The 20,809-nt window shown below is 27.5% G+C and overlaps 2 protein-coding genes and 1 non-coding gene across 4 annotated transcripts; all 3 read left to right on the top strand.

Moving 5' to 3' along the window:
• Positions 1–1,575: 1,575 nt before the first annotated feature.
• Positions 1,576–5,551, top strand: LOC103482605 (pentatricopeptide repeat-containing protein At5g66520-like). 2 transcript variants are annotated; one of them, XM_008438847.3, is made up of 4 exons: positions 1,576–3,283; positions 3,934–4,109; positions 4,240–4,326; positions 5,151–5,551. In XM_008438847.3, exons 1-2 carry the CDS (start codon positions 1,874–1,876, stop codon positions 3,946–3,948), a joined length of 1,425 nt encoding a protein of 474 aa, XP_008437069.1. In that variant the 5' UTR covers positions 1,576–1,873; the 3' UTR covers positions 3,949–4,109; positions 4,240–4,326; positions 5,151–5,551. The 2 variants fall into 2 exon arrangements, with proteins under 2 accessions (XP_008437069.1, XP_050945778.1); XM_051089821.1 differs by having other exon boundaries at positions 1,576–3,853.
• A 5,001-nt stretch (positions 5,552–10,552) lies between these two features.
• Positions 10,553–13,764, top strand: LOC103482603 (probable aquaporin TIP2-2). Its single transcript, XM_008438844.2, has 3 exons — positions 10,553–10,970; positions 11,911–12,161; positions 13,185–13,764. Exons 1-3 carry the CDS (start codon positions 10,844–10,846, stop codon positions 13,557–13,559), a joined length of 753 nt encoding a protein of 250 aa, XP_008437066.1. The 5' UTR covers positions 10,553–10,843; the 3' UTR covers positions 13,560–13,764.
• A 318-nt stretch (positions 13,765–14,082) lies between these two features.
• Positions 14,083–14,155, top strand: TRNAK-CUU (transfer RNA lysine (anticodon CUU)). Its single transcript has one exon. It is a non-coding gene; the product is annotated as a tRNA-Lys (tRNA).
• The last annotated feature ends 6,654 nt before the right edge of the window (positions 14,156–20,809 follow it).

Genomic DNA, 20,809 nt, shown 5'->3' with positions numbered 1-20,809 from the left:
TTTCAAATATACGTTTATTGTTTATATGCCATTTGTATTAGTGTCATTTTGACATTCTACGATACAGTGAAAATATCGAATCACCAACCATGTCACTATAGAACAAGTAGAGATGCTATTGAGTTGTTGACAAAAATTGAATATCGTGATTCTTTTTTTTTTCATGAATTGAATTAATCTTAATAAATCTTCAACTTATTCTTCCAATTTAATCTTCATTAAAATTATTAAAGGAATAAAAAGTACCGTAGAAACTAAAATGAAACGTTAAAGTTTGTATTAGCAAGGAAAATAAAATGAAGGATAGACCTTGGAAAGAGTTGTATTTGGGTGCAATCCATCTCCTTGCATCCTCCTTCCATTAGAGATGGAGAAAAAACTTGAAAAGAAAATTCTTTTAAAAAGGAAAGTCTGTAATATGATTAACTTTTTATTGACCATTTGATTAGATCGAACAAAGATGAGTGCAACTTAAAACGAATTCAAATATTTTTTTTCCTTAGAAAACCTTTGTGTTTGTACACATAAGTTCCTCTTCTCTTTACCAAACATTCATTGCTACACACTATCTTCAATAAACTAAAGAACGTGTCAAAATGAATTTAGCTTGGCTCATCGATAATTCGTATAATCTTCCATTAAAGATGTGGAAGATCATATTTCACACAATTGTTGTGCTCACAAAAATTAACTAAGACATATGATTATATATCCTATTAAAAAATAGTTAAATTTTGATAAAATTACTATTTAGTCCTTGAGTTTTCATCATTAGGTGTATTTGGTTCATCAGTATTAAAAATGGATCATTTTAGTTCACAACTTTTGAAGAGTAGGGTTATTATATCCCTCAACACAAGCACTTTATCCGGCCTAAATTAATTAGATTTAAAATTTGTCTACATGCTAATTGATTTTTATTTTTAAACTAAATCAAATTTAATAAAATAAAACCCTAAATGGTTAAATCCTTAAGTATAATTTTTTTCGAGTAGCAAAAGTGCTCCAGCACTATACCTCGCGTTGAAGCTTATCACATGGCATTTTAGCCAACAATTTACAAAAACCTACGAGTCATTTCAGTAGCTTTATCACCGGTGGGTATTTGTTCGTTGTTGTCTTCCATCTAAAATAGAATAAAAGGTCTACATAAAAGAATATGCATGTTGAAAAAGACATCATCACCATTTTAGATGGTGCTTGAAACACGTTTACTACTCGAAAAAGATTATATGTGAGTTTAATCATTCTAGTGTTTGTTTTATTAAATTTGATTTAGTTGAAAAAAAAACCCCACTTGGACGAGTTTTTAATCTTAATCTGCAGTTGCATGAACAATTTTAAGTCCAATCAATTGTGTGTATTTAACGAATACTTAATATTGAGGAACCTAATAAACATGTTTTCGAAACTTTTATACCAAATACATATAATGATGAAAACTTATGGAAAGATTAGGGCAGAGGAACCTAATAGACATATTTTTTGTTTCGTTCTATCACATGACCATTTATATTTGCCCAAACCGATGATTAAAAAAATTCCTCTAGATTCGCATTGGCTACTTTTCAGTAAATTATTTTGGATCACTTTTCTGTAGACCTTTTATAGCCATTTTTCAAAAGAGCAGAGCTATAACCGTCTCTTCCCATTTCCTAAAGACAAAGAATCCGTTGATCGGTTTGAGAAGTTTGAATTGCAAACAATCTCTTATTGTTCGTCACATTTTTTAAGTTCAGGCGGGAAAGGGTAAAATCCCACCAAGGTTACGCGCCGCCGCGCTCCGGCGGTTGGAACTCAACCTCGTCAATTTGACTACCGTCGAAATACCCATTTCCCATCTGTACGATTGACTCAAAAACCAGCCATTGAAATGATTCATCAAACGTTTAACGACGCAATTTCTCCCCTTCTACGCAAATGCAAGTCCGTCCAACATCTCAAACAAATTCATGCCCACCTCCTCAAGACCTACCTTCCACAAAATCCATACGCCATTTCACCTTTACTCGAAGTTGCTGCAACTTCCGGCTGTGATGGCGATTCTTTCTTCTCTTACGCTTGTAGAATTTTCAAGAACCTGCAGCAGAGGAACATTTTCATGTATAATTCAATGATCAGAGGGTATTTTCTATCGCGTTTTCCGAAACAAGCGATTTTGTGTTACTTAGATTTGATTGATCATGGGTTTCTTGCTAATAAATATACTTTCCCGCCATTGATAAAAGCTTGCGCGTTAGTTTATCGTGAACTAAAGCGAATAGGTTATTTGGTTCATGCCCATGTTGTTGTACTTGGATATGAGAATGATGCTTTTGTCGTTAGTGCGCTTGTTGAATTTTATTCCTTGTTTGATTTGAAAGTTGCACGCGTATTGTTTGACAAAAGTTCTGCGAAGGATGTAGTTGTGTGGACGGTGATGGTAGATGGGTATGGAAAGGTTGGGGATATTGAGAGTGCTAGAGTGTTGTTTGATGAAATGCCCGAGAGGAATGTAATTTCTTGGAGTGCTATGATGGCTGCTTATTCTCGGGTTAGTGACTTCAGAGAGGTGCTTTGTTTGTTTAGAGAAATGCAAAAGAAGGATATTAAGCCTAATGATTCAGTTATTGTTAGTGTTCTTACTGCTTGTGCACATCTTGGTGCTATAACACAGGGACTTTGGATGCACTCTTATGCCAAGCGCTATGGTTTGGACGCAAACCCAATATTGGCTACTGCATTGGTTGATATGTATTCAAAATGTGGTTACATCGAATCAGCTTTAGAAGTTTTTGAGGGCATTTCAAATAAAGATGCTGGGGCTTGGAATGCAATGATTTCTGGTGTTGCAATGACTGGGGATGTGATGAAATCACTTGAGTTATTTGATAAAATGATTGCCAGTGGAACTCAGGCTACAGAAGCTACATTTGTCTCTATCCTTGCTGCTTGTACACACGCCAAGATGGTTGAGAGAGGCCTTGAATTGTTTGACCAAATGTATCCTGTTTACTGGGTTCAACCTCAATTCGAGCATTATGCTTGTGTGGTTGATCTTATGGCTAGAGCAGGTATGGTAGAGGATGCTGAGAAATTTGTGGAGGAAAAAATGGGAGGCTTTAGTAATGTGGATGCCAATGTGTGGGGAGCAATACTGAGTGCTTGTAGAAAATATAGGAATATTGAAATTGGGGACAGAATTTGGACAAAGCTTTCAGCCTTGGGTGTATTAGACGGTGGTACCCAAGTTCTTTCATACAACATCTTTTCTGAAGCTGGAAGGGAAATGGCGGCAAAGGAGGTAAGAAAAAAATTCTCAGAAGCTAGATCGAAAAAAATACCAGGTTGCAGCGTGATAGAGGTTGATGGCGCAGTTCAAGAGTTTCTTGCAGGCGATCTCTCTCATCCACAAGTGCAACATATATGTGAAATGCTTGGTTTTCTTTCTAAAATGGTCAAGTGGGAGACGGTCAAGTAATTTAGAAATGGTTTTCTGTTGAGGATCTACATTCAAAAATATTGAGGGACATCACAATCTTCGTAACCAATTGCTTTTGAATGCGAACCTTATGTTATCTAAAATAGTTTCAGAATCCACGAGGTCTATCTGGACACTAAGTCTAAAACCTAAGATTTTATCCCAGAATAGTGAATCCAAAAAATCTCACAATGTTTATAAAGTGGATGAGATACTTCTCTCCTTGCCAATTGATTTGAGTAGAAACCAACGTCATCTAATATTTTCAAATAGGAGAAACCATTCTTTTAGACGCTGTGCATTTCATTTGGTTTTAGTTACTTTTTTGGAAATTCAGAGGCTGCGAGTTATCTCTAGACAAAGTTCACATAATTGCAAGTGAGCCATCTTTTGGTAGAAAGAATACCTTCAAAATTTTAAGTAATTAATTTATTTTATCTTTCTGAAAGCTAACCAAATTTGTTTATTTACAGGGAAATTGGTTGTGATGATCGAGATGGAAAAGGCACAAATTCATGGTAACATGAATATAACTCAATGGTTGAAACATTACTCTCTTGAGGTAGATGGTTGAAATTCTCACTCTCAGATTTGTTGTACTAAGAAAATAAAGCACAAAATCAAAGAAATCTTGCCAAGGTTTGATGAGGTAGGGATGGAGGATATTGATGAGCAAAAGTTTCTCTTAGGTTAATTACTATTTACATTTCATTGTTATATATCAAATAATATGATACAGAATCTTGTGGTTCATTTCTTTCACATTCTTTTACCCGTAGATCATCTATACTTTGAGGGTATTCTGGTGTCCTCCATTTGCAAAAGCCATTGAGTAACATTCGCATCTTCTCCAAATCATCTTCATGGTAAATCTATACCTATATGATAATCTACATATTCAGCTACACTACTTTTCTATGAAATAATTGAAAGTTTTGACTTTGAATTCTTCTTTATCACACTTGGCTGCCAATTTATTTATTGTTTGGGACAATATCTGCTAATTTTTTCTTTAATATATCCACGAGCATTGGGTTCAGCCGTATATCTTGAGTAATCCCACGAGATAACCTAGCAATTATTATAATTTTGGGTGTAAAGGAAACTCAGAGTTATAGGATATTAAATTTTAGGTAGGTGACCTTCATGGATTTTACCCATTCTCTCTAAGCTCCTTGTCACTTTGCAATCAACAAGCACCACCTGTCTTTGGGCATGGAAAATAAAACGGTGCTTCATTGATTGAAGTCAATGTATGGCCATATATGGGGCACGAGTGAACAATTCCACATGATTTGTGGAGCTAGCACTAGGAACAATCTGAAATATCTATCATTCTTCACACATGAAAAGCAGATTCATTATTACATGAACTCTTACCCTTCCCTACTTTAACAGGTGGTAGACCAACACTATGGCATCTATATATATATTAGCGTATGTTCGGCATGTCCTTTAAAATATTTTGGTCAACCATATCCATATGTGTGTTCAAGGAAAAAGTAATAATTGGCTAAAAACTTGAAGAGTGGAAGTTTTTAAAATCCCGGTGGTAAACTACTTTTAGAGGAAACATTTAACTAAAACGTTTTGTTTTCTTCATGACTTTACTTGAATAAGATTTGTTTTATAGGGTGTACAACTTTGTTCTTCTTGAATGCTAAATTTGGAACATTTTCTTTCTTAAAAGGCATGTAAAACGCACACTTAATTGTGCTGAGTAATTTGTGGCTCATGGCTATGGGGAAATTAGAAGCTGCTCTTTGGTGCTTGCAAAATCAGTGGAAGACAAAATCATAGGTTGTGGAGCCAATCTTGCAGGTGACCCCAGTCCCCAACATGGTAAGAAAAGTGACTGATACACCCTAGCACCATTCATATAAATCGGTATCTAAGTATCAAAATCTTGATAAATATTAAGTACGTCGAGGTGTCTATAAATTGGTCCCGTGCCCATGACTATGAAGATAAGATTTTAAAGTACTTGGGACCAGTTTGGCTACTCAAATTATATTATTGTATCATAGAGCACCGGGTTTCCTCCATGTGATCAAGATATAATAATGTGTCATTGTCACTTGGTTAGTTCAAGGTTATTTGTGATATATGCTTTTATGTGAAACACTTTGGATTCACGCTCTAAGGTGCTTATTCTAAAACTACATCTAATTTTTTTTAATAATGTTCTTGATCATCCAAGTGTTTTAATAATGTTTTAGATTTTATTTCGAAATGCTAATAATAACGTTTTAGATCTCTCCTTTTTTGAATTCGAAACTTGGTTAGTAACTCAACTTTTTTATCTAAGAAAGACGAAAATTACGGTAAGATTTCAAGTGAAATTATTTTAAATGACAAAACAGTTGAAAATATTTACAAAACATATTGTAATTTTAGATTTTATCTATGATAAACTTCGATAGACATTGATATTTTAATATGTACTGTAAATATTTTCTGTTGATTTTGCTATATTTAAAATTTTTTCTAATTTCAAATAAATAATGAAATGATTACCAAACTTGACTTTCAATGTTCATTATAATTGCATAAATCTATTTCATTTTAGTCTTGTTTTCGTTCATCTTGTTTTCATATTTCTTATTCCTATATGATCTTGTAACCATTGTCAATATAAGAGAATCAAAATATAAAAGCTCTCATTTTTAAAGTTTTACATTTATAAACATAGTATATGGAATTTTGAATAAGATAAGCTTAGTAAACTCACTGTGTCTCTCTTATCATTTTTGTATTAGGTGCATACTTTCGCACGAAATTAACAATTTAAAGCTTGATGATAATATAGTATACATAAAATAATATGGCTAATTATAACTATTAGTTGTCTTCTCCAAATCAATGCTCCAATCATTACTATTACTATTATTATTTTAATTAATTCTCTGTCTTTGAAAGCTGAAGAAAATGAAAGACGTCGATATCAATATCATCATTAAAATGTTCTTTAAAAAAAACAAAAACCCACCCCCAATATTACTTCAAAGTTTTTAAAATTATCAATTTGATGCACTATATGACAAAAATTTCAAAATATTATGTTTTATTCGACCTTAGTCATTAAACTTTTGTATTAAATTTTACAAAAATTTTGAGCCACATGTTCTTGGGTTTTATACATCCTGTGGTTTAGAATGCATTTGCAGTCTTTTGTCCTAAATACAACAGTATAATTTAATTGTCAAATTGTGCAGAATATTCATAAACTTTATTGCAAAATTTAATTATGTTTCCCCACTTAAAATGTTAGGTTGATTTCTAAAAATTTTGACATTGGATCTAAAAGATATTCTAAAAGAGTTTTTTTAGAAAAATTATTGAAAATATTTTTAGACATCGATAAAAGTAGTATTTATCAGTGATATAGCTTAAATTTTGCTATATTTTATAAATATTTTAATTTATTTTACTATATTTGAGAATGTTCTTCTTTCCTAGATAAAAAAAAATTATACCGCAGCTAATATAAAAAAATTAAAAAGTATGTTAAAAATTAACGTATCATTTGAATAAATAACAATGCTAGTTGATTAGGTAAAACAATATTAGTATAACGTATCTTTTTTAATCAATTTCAAATTAAAAAATGGGTTTTGTTTAAACAAATTTAAAAAGTCAAAGTGTAAAAGTGAAAATTTTCAAAGTCCTAGAAACTGAATTAAAACTTATTTAAAGTTCAGCCTTAAAATATATAATTCCATAAAATTGGTTGAGATTTTTTTATTAGAATAATTTCTGAAAATATAAATATCAGAAACAAATTAAACAATAACTTGGATTTAAGATATTTTTAAATATAACAAAAAAAAATAATAAAATATTAAAAAAAAACATAGCAAAATCTATCAAATTTTTCTTAGTATGTTTTATTTTTTTTGTTATGATTTGTAAATATTTTTAATTTTTTTTTATCCATAAAAATTTCTCTTTAATTTTAAGACACCGAGATCGAATTATAAAAGAATACTCAAACAAAAGAAAAATAATCAACATAAAATAACGATAAAAACAATAAAATCTATAAAATTATAGATTTTAGACCAAAGATAGTACGCTCTATACTCAATAGGACGAAAGGAGGCCGGAGTTAGTTTGTGATGAAAGGCAAAATTAATATCCTCAACCTAAAGTTGGTGGGGGGATATTGCATGCTCCAACTTAAAGCATTACCACCCTAGGACTAAAATAGATATAGGGATCACCAAACATGAAATAGAGCACATTCTCAACTTGATTAGTTGTATGATTATCCTAAAATAACTCTAAAACCTATCAAATCAACATATAGATCGGTCGATGATCATCTCTATATACAAATACATCATTATTATAGTTTTATTTGGATATAACCTAACTTACTTTTTTAAGTCTCATACTTAAGTATCAAAATGAATGTGACAAACATCACATTATTGTGTAACTTCTTTTTTACAAATTACGTGAATTTCTGTCCAATCAAATTTACTGTTATTAACGAACGACGCTATATATATATATATATATATATATATATATATATATATATAAATCAGAATGAAATTTAAAAAAAATATTTAAATTATTGTTAATGTTATTATTGTTATTTATTCGATGTAGTAGTTGGATTATCCAATGGATAGGTTGTGCCTATTTTATAACATATGCTTGGAAGAAATAATTGATGATTAAATTTAAAACCGACCACTATTTAATATAATTATTATTACCTGTCATTTGATCCTGTATTAATTATATTATCTCTTGATTACATTATTAACATATAAATTATAATCATTATTATAATAAGTAAATAATAAAACCCCACTAAAACTCTTCCAATGGATCCTTTGTGGAATTCACATCATAATTAGCTCAAATGGAAGGTTAATTCCAAGTTTATTTATTGGCTTCTTAAATTTAATTCGACGTGTCAAAATCTCATCTCTTTAAAATGTAATTATGCACAATAAAAATTTATCAAATTTAATTAAATATAAACTATCTCTATATCACTATTTAAATATATAAAGTGGATATACCAATAATTCTGTCCCATAAGCACTTTATCAGAAAATAAAAGAAAAAACTTTTTGCCACAAAAATAAAAATTAAAGTGGAAAGAAAAAGAAAAAAAAACAATCAAAGTTTTGTTTACAAAATTTCTCTCTAAAATGGAACACTCCACGTGGATTCTCTTCAGTTTATTTGAAAGAATGTCTGCTAATTATCTGGAAATTTTAAAAACCTTTTTTCAGATAACAAAAATATTGATAAGACATATTTTTTTCATAAAAAATAATAATAAATTGTTAAAATTATCTTTTAAAAAATAAAAATTTTAGTGATTAAAAGAATTAAATCAAACTTAGTCACAAGGTGGACTTTGATTATAATGATTTAGTTTTTATGTTAAAAGATAGAGTGATATGCTATAATTACTAATCTAAAAATATAAGAACTAAATTCTATTAAATATCAAATTTCTAATGTTTTATTTGATAATCAAATTATTTTCTTGTTTTACAAATTTGATATCTATAAATCCACACAAATTAGATAATTTGAATTTAATTTGGAGTGGTCACACACTACATTGTGAATGATGTATTAGAACAAGAACAAGAAAAAGAATATATTTGAGTATATATAAATAAAATATATATATATATATTAAATTGAAGCAACTCCTCCTGCTTAGGATTATTTTAAAGTAAAAGCAAGATTAAAAATGGAAGAATGGTGATTGTCTTATTGTAGAAATTCCTAAACCTCTCCAGAACATTCCAATCTACATGTTTAAAATAAAATGGAAAAGTTCAACTTTTACTTTATTATAATGTCAATAAAGCTGTCACCACATCCCAATCCCATCATTGCCCATTCTTTTATTGCCAACCATAACTTCAAAATATGTAAAATATCAAATATCAAATATCAATTTCTTAACTTTTTGTTTAATTTCAATTAAATCACTAATTTGACCATCTTATTTTAATTACTTTTATCTTATAGTTTCTTTGAAAATTTTAATTTGATTCACTACACGGACCCAAATTAACAATTATGTTATGAAAAAGGAAAAATATAATCACAATTCTATTAAGGTAAGCTATATTTAATTTAAATTATAATTCAATATTGAACTCAATCATGACATTGTATTTAATTAGTTGATTAGTATTGAGCAAATAGTATATGAAACTTGAATCTTTCTACCACTGTTATTTACTTCTAATTTTAGATATTATATCGACTTAAATATATTAATAAATTTAAATATTGTTTATTTTGAATCAATTTAGACTATTTATTTAAGCTAGCTTTAAAAATCATCTATACATCAACCGTTACATCGTTTTTTTTTTCAAATGTTGTAACAAAGCAAACCAATAGAATTGAGGCATGAGCAATTTTCAAATAAAACCCTACCTAAGAATTCAAATCCAACGTTTTATAAAATTTACGAGTTTAGTTGGTAAAATTATAAGTCTAAAACAACTCACATGATATATATTTATCCAAGCATAACATAATATAACAGGTATGCAATTGATACACTCATAAAAACTTTGTAAATTTTGAATTTCATCAATGATACACATGGATAGAAGTTTTTATTAGGTACCTATTAATGTGCTAATAAACAATGCAAACAAAAACTCAGCTCAATTGACATCTATATATCCTTGATGATAAGATGTCTCGGGTTCAAATTCTCCATCCCAAGTTGTATTTAAAAGAATGTCGCTAATAAAAATGATAGACTGATAGAAATCTACACATATCTATTGAGTTTCTATCATGGATAGAAAATCATATATTTTAAAAATATTTTAATATTTTGTTATATTTAAAAATGATCATGAAACTTATTACCAGAGCTTCGAGGGATTTTTAAAAAAATAAAAAAAAAATTGACAAACTATTTACCATCTATAAAACAAAATCACTAAATAGATAAAATTTCTTACTATTATTTTTTTTATAAAGAGTAAATATTTGTATGAAATGTTATATTATTTATAATTTTTATTAAAAAAACAAAATTAAAAATATGAGAAATAACCCAAAAACAAAAGAGAAAGGTAAGTAACGAAAGAGAAAGAAGGGGCGGTTTGGTCGGCACCGTGCCAATTCTCTCTCTCATAGTTTCCAACCACAAAATTCACTTTCATTCCAAATAATAAAAATGAAATTTCTTTCTTCTTTTTTTTTTTATTAAAAAAAAGTGTAAAAAATGAAACCAAAACGACGTTGCTTTGGTATTATATAAACCCCATAACTAAGCTGCTCTCAGACCATCCCTCAGCTCCGGCGAGAATCTTCTACCTTCTTCTCTCTATTTACTCAACTCTTTCCTTCTTCGGTTTTCCCTCAACGAAAATGGTGAAGTTGGCTATAGGTTCCGCTGGCGATTCATTCAGTGCGGCTTCTCTTAAAGCCTATCTCTCTGAGTTCATCGCCACTCTCCTTTTCGTTTTCGCCGGTGTTGGCTCCGCCATTGCCTACGGTCTGATCCTTTTCTCTTTAACTATCTTTCTTACATTGTTTTTTTTCTTTTGTTTTGATTCTCTTTTTTCTTTCTTAAATATTTTCGATTTGAAGATCAACTTGACACGAGATTAAGAATAATGTCTTTGAATTAATTTTCCAACTATTTAAGTGTGTGTTTTGTTTAATTACTCAAAAAACTGAATCTGAAAATTGAAGTATGACTTTCTTATTTCTTAGTTTAAATTTTTTTTCGAGATAATTAGAAATAACTTTGTGAAAGGGAAATTCTCGAAAAATTGAAAGAAAAAAAATTTAGCTTTAAAAAACGCTTTATGAATATAACATTCGCAACATAAACTTAACTTAATCGACACTTGTTTTCAAGAATAAAGTTGTGTATTCAAATTTTTTTATCGTAAATTATACTTAAAAAACAACATTTTAAAAAAGTATTTTGAATTCATACAATATGTCTTAATTAAAATTTAATAATTATTACCATTTAAAATTGAAAATTTAATATTTCTTTTATAGACTTTTTCAAATTTAGGAAATAAATTTTATACGAATTTGAAAGTCGGATGACACATATTTAAAGTAGTCTTTTCAATTTATCGATAAGTATTAAAAAAATTATCTCACGTTTAAAATTAGAATTAACTCTTTTTCGCGATTGTTTGGATTAATTTAAGAATATTATGTTTATAAAAAGTTAGTTTTTATTTAAAATACTCTTAAAAGTGCTTGTCAAATATTATAATTTTTTAAATGTTTTATATTTTAAATTAATTGAAAATGTATTTCAAACCCACACCGATAAAAATTCAATTAAAATAGTAATAATTTATTAGTCGACGTTAAAAGATCTCGTAATAGTTATAAATGAAATTAATAATTTCTCATTACACAGTATCAAAACAATCTAACTGATTTGGATCTACGGCGTGGTTTTGTAGGTAAATTGACATCCGATGCAGCATTGGATCCACCCGGTTTGGTGGCAGTGGCGGTGGCTCATGCATTTGCATTGTTCGTGGGTGTGTCGATGGCGGCCAACATCTCCGGCGGCCACTTGAACCCAGCAGTGACCTTTGGGTTGGCCATCGGTGGCAACATCACCATCTTGACTGGCTTGTTCTATTGGATAGCCCAATTGCTTGGCTCCATTGTTGCTTGCCTCCTCCTTCAATTTGTTACCAACGGCAAGGTATAATTATTTAATTCCTCTATTATTTTTATTTTTCTTACCACTAATATAAATTTTTGTTATAAAATAATTAAAATTGAAATTAGTTTGTAAATAAAAATAAATAAACTGGATCAACATATTAATTATTCCTATTTAGAGTTGTTGGAATGTATGTAAAAATACAATCGTAAATGATAAAACGACTAAAAACTAATATATTTATCAGATATTCTAATTTACTCAGCCTTTTGTTCTAAAAGTCAACTAAGAAAATTTGCAATAAAAAATAAATTAATATATATATATATATATATATATATATATATATATATATATATATATATATGTATGTATGTATGTGTATATATATGCAAAAAATGTTTACTAATTAAAAATTATATCTAACTAAACTTTTATATATTCTTTGTTTTCATATATAGACTTTTCAATGTTTAAATCAATATTCTAAACTTTTTATATATTCTAAACTTTTGAGTATGGGATAAAATTAAAATACAATCGAGTTATATTATTATTATCATTATATTATCTATTTTGATAAAATAAGTTTTAAATCAACAACCAGACCAAAGTTGTGATAGGAATAAATTTTGATGCCTTTTTAATTTAACAAATAAATCATTTAGAAAAAACTGGAATGAAAACTATTGTATTTTAAATAATTATTGTTAAAAAAAATTAAATAAAAATGAACTTTTTGATAAAGTTATTTTTTCCTTACGTCAACAAACACAAACCCTAATCTAAGTGTATTGATGAAATCAATATTTTAATAAACGAAATAAACAAAAACAAAGTTGGTTTATTAAATAAACTTCATTATCTACAATTGTTTTAAAGCAAAAATTCACATAACGTTTTTTTAATGAAAATTAGTATTATCATTAAACAATCTCAAAAAAAAAATCGCAATACTATTTTAAAATTTGTATTAAAGGTAGATTATACAAAATTTGTAGTTTAATGAATTTATTTAGTGTAAGTTTAATTGAAATTAGTTTTGGTATTTTAATTCTATAGAGCATTCCGACCCACGGCGTGGCAGCAGGACTTGGAGCAATTGAAGGAGTGGTCTTCGAGATAATAATCACCTTCGGTTTGGTCTACACGGTTTACGCCACCGCCGCAGACCCCAAGAAGGGCTCTCTTGGAACCATTGCCCCAATCGCCATCGGCTTCATTGTGGGTGCCAACATTCTCGCTGCCGGCCCATTTAGCGGCGGCTCCATGAACCCGGCCCGTTCCTTCGGCCCAGCTGTTGTAAGTGGAGACTTCTCTCAGATTTGGATCTACTGGGTCGGCCCACTTATTGGCGGTGGCCTTGCTGGGCTTATCTATGGCGATGTGTTCATTTCCTCTTATGCCCCTGTTCCTGTCTCCGGTGATTATGCTTAAGATCTCAATTTTTAATTTCTTTTGAATGTGCTTGTTTTTGTTTGTGTGTTTTTCTTTTATTGGAAAAAGAAATTGTAATTTTCTCCCTTTTTATTTCAATGTTTTGCTTTTGAGGTATTTTCCTTTTGTCAATGTACTTTTCTTTTAGGTTTTGTGTTTATTGTGGATTAATAAAAAAAGTGTAAATTACTATTTATGTGTTTTATATTGGTTGTTGAATGATTTATCTTATTAAAATAAATTGAATTATCATCGCAACTATTCGTAGATATAGCCAACGAATCAAAATTTGAATAAATCATAGGAAAAATTCATAATATATCAATAATAACATTGATAGATATCTATTAGTATTTTATACTATTAAAGCAATCATAATATATATATATATATATATATATATTTTCATTGGTTAATTTCAACTAAAGCATTTATTAAATTTATCTGTAAAAAAGTTGAGTTTATTTAAATTAAAGTGGATTTATTTTAATTTATCCCAAAGAGTTAATTAGTTCACCAATAAGCCCGTCTAGCTCAGTCGGTAGAGCGCAAGGCTCTTAACCTTGTGGTCGTGGGTTCGAGCCTCACGGTGGGCGAACTTTTCTTTTTAATACTATATCAATTATTGTTAATGAAAAATTTTAGAAAGCAAAAATTATAATATTATTCTATTCAAGCTTGCATTTTCGTGGAAGTTCTTCAAATATCAACACCTTTACTTATGGGCTTAGATGTCAAGGTATACTCAAGTTTTAGAAGGAGTGAGGAGATGGGCAAAATTCGTTGTCGTCATTCAGTCGCGAGGTTTCATCTCTCTACTATCTCTCTTTCGAGTTTTCCTTTCTCCTATTTGTATTCTTTTAGTTCTCCCAGCAAGTTTTTTTCTTCTTGTAGTTTTTCGAGCAAACAAGTATCTATTGAGTGCAGTTCGCACCGACGGAAATAGAGACTTTTTTATTTTGGGGATGACGAGACATATGATATTCTTTTGCTATCAAAGTAGAGTCGCGAAACGTTTTAAAAATTGCGAGATCCACGACTTTGTCATTTTATTAACGTGCTTCTATTTTGTAGGTTTTCTTATTACGACACTTAGCTCCAACGAAGTGTACCCTCTAAGTTTTAAAATAACATTTTTATACTATAATTTAAACCTATTACGTGCTTCACTTAGTTGTTTAACTATAATTTATGTCATTGAGTAGACTTTTTTTTTTCCCTTTTAGATGGTAGATTTAAGATACTAATTCTCTTGATACATTCTATAACTTGTTTAATAATGTTATTAGTCAGCCTTTATATATATGTGTATATATATTTTTTTAAATGTCTAACATCAATAAATTTTAAATTTAGTCTATACTATTAGTTTATTAAAACCCTTTTATTATCGATTAATATAATATTACATTTTTGTGCATGAAAATTGTTATTATTATTAAACTAATTTTGATAAACATCAACCAGAATCGATTAAATTTATAATTTATTGAAGCACATGTACTAAAATTGAAAAAAATATTAAACTTCATTATACACTAAATGAATTTCTTTTAAAAGATGATATTTTAACCTCTTTGAAATTTATTTTAAAAAGAGTTTTTACATCTTTTTCTTAGGAGTGGGCAATTCAAATATCTTAAATCAAGTTTTTTACATAGTTATCATACAAAATATTAATTTCTGATTATTTAGAGTATGTTTAGACTAATTTTTAATATTTCAAATTTACTTTATAATAAAATATAGATAGTGATGAATATGTACTACAATAACATTACTGTGATTACAAAATAATTGGATAAGATTAATAATAAACATTATTATTATTTCTTTACTAATTTAAATTCATGATATTAACAAAAAAAAAAAAAAATTGCACATGAAATAATTATGGCTAAAAGAAAGTAAGTTAACGGAAGTGGATTTTCCAACATAATTAAGGATAAGATATAATAATTGGATCATAGTGAACAAAATGAAATTTAATATTCAATGTCTAAAAGCATGAAATGTCTTATCAAATTTGGCATTCTACGTGACACCTTAATTACTAGAGTTTGCAATTTCTTGATATATATCCAACAACAACTTAATTATTAACAAAGATTTTCTAGAACAATGACTTTTGTTTCGTTCATCATACCAAAAAAACAAAAAGAAAAAGAAAATTGAGATCATTCAATTAGTCTTAATTTAGTCAAATTTCATGATTTGTAATTTAGAATTTGGTTCTAACTTACAAATTGGCTGAACTTGAATGTAATAGTTTGCGTCCATTAATTTGAATCAAAATAATGTTTATGGTTGTTAATGTAATAATTATTTGGAAAAATATGTAATTTGGTAGCGGTTTTAAACATTGATTTTGTATCAATTTATATCCTCTTTTAGTCGGTTTTGGTTTTGAAAGAATATCGTAGAAAGTATTTCAATTAAATTTCTAAATTGTTGCAAGTGAGTCGATTTAATTAGACTTTTTACTAAGATTGCATTTCAAAATCAAAATCGTCTTCATTCAATTTTTATACTTTCATAAACTTCTTTGGATGTTTGAATCAATAAAATGAATGATTATAATGGAACATGAATAATTAAAAAAGAATCTTAATTAGAGACTAAAATAATTTGTTCATATAAATATTAAGGATCTAATAGATAAAATTATAAAATTTAATTATGAAGGGTTTAAATTGATAAATTTACTAAAATTTAATGTTTAAATTGATATAATTATTATTTTAAAATTTAATTACGAAAAGTATCCAAAATTCGACGATAAAGCAATATTAATATTCTTTTAATTTTTGTTTTTATTTAGGCCATTTATGTCTTGGATTAAAGTTGATAGGTTGAAAAACCTTGTTTGAGTTTAAAATTTGACTAAAAATTTCAAAGATAGATACTATTTTGAATAGAGAATCAAAAGTCTTAATCTTATTTAAGTTGTAATATTACAAAATAAAAAAGAGAGAGAGAAGAAAAATAAAATTCTGGCAAAAAAAAAAAAAAGGTTATTATAAGGATATGTTTTAGAGAAAAAAATATTGAAAACAAAATGTTACTAAATAAAAAAACAAAAGTTATTAAATGAATCCCATTTGGTTTTTGAGCTAAAAACTAAGAAAATAAATTGAATTCAATTTTGTTTTTTGGATTTAAAATCAGCAAATATAGTTAACTCCTAACACTTAATAGTTTTTGAAAAATCATTTTAAATCATAAAATTATTAAAAATATTTACAGTGTATCTAAATTTATTAATTATTATTATTATTATTTTTGTTTAATTTAGTGTATGTGGAAATATCTATTTTCTAAAATAATAAAAACAAAAAAGGCAATAATTTCTAAAAAGAAATGAAACCGATGAAAGCAAACATAAATAATTTTGAAACTCTTGTCTTTAATTCACAATTTTCAAATTCAATTTTTCAACAATAATTTTTCTTTCTTTCTATTTTTTCTTAAAAGAAAAAATTCTCCTCCATTAGGTCTTATGACACTAACCTTATCCTATATTTTCTTCACCAAAACAATAGAATAAAAAATAGAAAATTATAATAAGTCAGCAAAATTTCAGATTTTAGTAAACGATAAATATCGATAGACTTTTATTAGTATCAGTGTCTATCAGTGATAAATATAAAATTTTACTATATTTTATAAATATTTTGATTCATTTTGTTATATTTAAAAATATCAAGATGAAAATTATTACTATTATTATTATGATATAAATTTTTCTTACCAACCTAAATTACCTCTCCCTCTCACAAGTCTAAACTAATATTTGGTGAATGAAAGTATAGGTTTTCTCTAATTAGAAAGAGAGTAGTTGGTGTTTGAAAATATTTTCTTATGGGATAGAAACCAAGTCCAAGTCTAAGTCTTTGAAATGGTTGGTATAATTATATGCCTCTAGAATTTCCAAACTAATTCAAAGTGAAGTTGGAACAAATATCATTATAATTATTCTTTGAAATTTTGCAATAAATAAAATTCTTTTCAACATATATTTATTTATTTATTTATTTATTTATTTATGTGGTAGGTTTGAATTTTCACATCCCATATTTATTATACTATAAAAATAATGGACTACATATATGTTTCACTTTTTCAAACACCATTGGCATTTCTTTCACAATTCAAGTAAGAAAATATATATCTGAATTTTATTTTCATCTCTTCAACAAGTTGTTTACAATTTCTTATATTAAGCACTATGAATCATCTTGGCTACTATTTCTTTTCTAAACAAAAAATTGAGATATTATAGATAAAATAAAATTAGTTAAGAAGCTCGACTTAGACTTCAACATTAGAACTTTTCTTTTTTACGTTCGTTCACAAAATATAATTATATCGAACCATTAAACTTCGAGTGAAAAATAATGTACTATATTTATTTTAGTACGATAATTAGAGGAATGAAAGAATCAAAATTTTCACACTCGTAAAGGGATGCGAAGTATTGACGATAAACTAAGCTCATAAAACACGTGGTAAAATGATTATATATTTATTTATTATATGGGTTCCACGAATATAATTATTTTAGTTAGGTTATTTATTTGCAAAATGCATACAGTTTATAATAATTGAATTTTTTTTTCTTTTTCTTTTTCCTTTTTTGACAAAAGTTATTTAAATATTCTTTAAAATGCATTGTTCCTTTTACCATAGTTTTCCTTTTCTTTTCAATAGAACTACTACATTGCTTTCATCGGTGTGTAACAAATTTATAAATTTTTTAGGTCAGTATGTCCAAAAAATAATTGTGTACTATTTTTGTTTTTTTCGATAAATTTAGTTACTTTAAAAAATTAATATGTTTCGTCAATAGATTTAAATTTTATGATTTATAGATCTTTGAAGTTTCAATTTTGTATCTACTGTATCTAAAATATTAAAAGATCTTAAGGTTTAAAACTATTTAAATTGTATTTAAATCTAACTTTCCTTTTAGAAGAAGATAATAATAAGAAGAATATGTATTATTTTTTTTTCTTTTCTAAGGCTAAATTGGACAACCACCTCCAACAACCGCATTAAAGGCATCTCATGAATGAGGTAGAAAATATAATAAAACAAACAATCGTATGTTTATGAAACTCAAGTACTTATTAATAATTAAGAATAAAAAAATATATTAAAAAATAAGGTTACGTATTTTTTAATATTATATCAAATCCTAAACGCTAAATAAACTAATTTTCGGTACTAAATTGAGTGATCCAAACATTCTCTTAGAACTACGATTCTTCTACTTATGTGGTAAAAGAGACGACATTATTCGAAGGTGTGTGTGGTTGAATGTCATTTGAAAACTTCCCATCAAGATTAGGTAATTAGCCAATAATATTTAAAAAGAACTCCAAACTTTTCATTTCTTCTTTTTTCTTTCAAAATTATTATTGCCTTTTTGTTTCTTTGAATTATGATTTCTAAAAGGTAAACTACGTTTCATGTCAGGCGTAGGCTTCCTAAAATTCTATATTTTTACTTTGTTGTTTTTACTTTAATTATAAGTATATTTGAAGTCGAGAATAGGGATTCGATTTCTCAATTCTTTCTACTTTAAACATAGAAACAAAGTTGAAACCTAATTTGATCTTACTTAATTAAACATTTTAGAGCTTACATTTGAATCTTAGACTGCCATAAGTACTATTGGATCTAAAAATGGTGTGATAGAGACAACCAGCCTGAAAAAAAATTGAAACTTGAACATTGCTCCCCTCCAACGTGATTGTCTCAATTTAATTTCATTTGAGATTTTATTGAATTGTTACTTATGATGTTGATTTGCAACATTTACGAAAAGTCAAAAGATGATATATTGCAACTTTTTTTAAACAAGGTAGTTTTAAACAAATGAAAAAATTTAAAGAATAATATTCTCTTCTCTCTTTCATGTTATAATCAATTCTTAAACAATTTTGACAAAAACGCTAAAATTTCTTAATTAGGTTATTTGCTTTTACAGAATTATTGAGTTTTGTTGTTAGGTAAAAAAGTTGATCAAATAATGTTTAACACATCTTTGAAAGAGATCAGAAATAATTTGAATATCTAACACTTTATAAAGTATCGGTCTAAGATATATAAATATCTATAATGTACTAATAACTCAAAAAACTCGAATCCACTCCTTAGTTACATAATAATATGTTTTCATAGCATCAAATATTCTTATATGTTTCTCATGAAATATCTAAAGGGATGAAGTTGGGAAAATATGAATCAATACATAATTATAAACAATTTATTTATTCTTTAATGAGAATAAACCACAAGGAAAATATGTGAAAGGACGAAACAAAGAAAAGGAAATGGAAGGTAACCGTCCAAACCGATCATTGTTGTTCATTACTTTATAATTGCATGCCCTTTTGTTTGGCATTTTCTACTTATTCCTCTAATTTCACCGACACCGTTCATTTTCTAGCGCTTTTCCGATAGCTAATATGTATGTGTGAGTGTTCGAGCTCGTTTACATAAACCTAACAAAACTATCGATAACTTAATCTTAATCTTTTAATTTGCATTGAGAAAAGAAAAATTATATCATACGACAAAAAAATTAAAAAAAAAAACATTCAATAGCACCTTTTCTTTTTGCATATTGCAAATATAACAAGTAATTTGATATATCAAATGGCTATCAAAGGGTTATTAGAGGATTATCCGTTTTTAAATTTGTTATTTTTGTAATTTAGAAAATATAGTGACATGAGATCTATTATCATAATTTTTTTTTGCTATTTTTGCAAACGTAAAAAAAAATTATTTCATTTTTCTACTACTAAAAATCAGGAAAAATTATCCAAAATAAAATATTTAACAAAATATTTACGATCCCTAGAAAAATCAAATATACTAAATTTTGTCTTTTGGTGATTTTGTAAATAGTTTTTCAATTTTTTCTATTTTTGAAGTTTTTTTTTATAAATATTATGTCAATATATAGAATGTTTAAAAAATATATATTTTGAATATTATATTATTTCTTTCATAATTATTTCCACTTTTATTATGTTGAAAAATGTGTCTAATTTTTCAATTATTAAACCCTCTCTTTCGAAAAAGAAAAGAAAAGGAAAAAAAAAAAAAAAGTAGAAGTTTTTGTTGAAATTTAGGTGTGAATTCACAACTTTTTATTTATTATTGTTTAGACTTATTATTATGAAATGAAATTATAAATTTATCAATAAATTCTTAGACTTGTTTGTTGAAACCTTTTA

This window comes from Cucumis melo, chromosome 9, assembly GCF_025177605.1.
Source record: "Cucumis melo cultivar AY chromosome 9, USDA_Cmelo_AY_1.0, whole genome shotgun sequence".
Taxonomy (NCBI): Eukaryota; Viridiplantae; Streptophyta; class Magnoliopsida; order Cucurbitales; family Cucurbitaceae; genus Cucumis; species Cucumis melo.
This window is presented reverse-complemented; position numbering and strand designations above follow the sequence as displayed.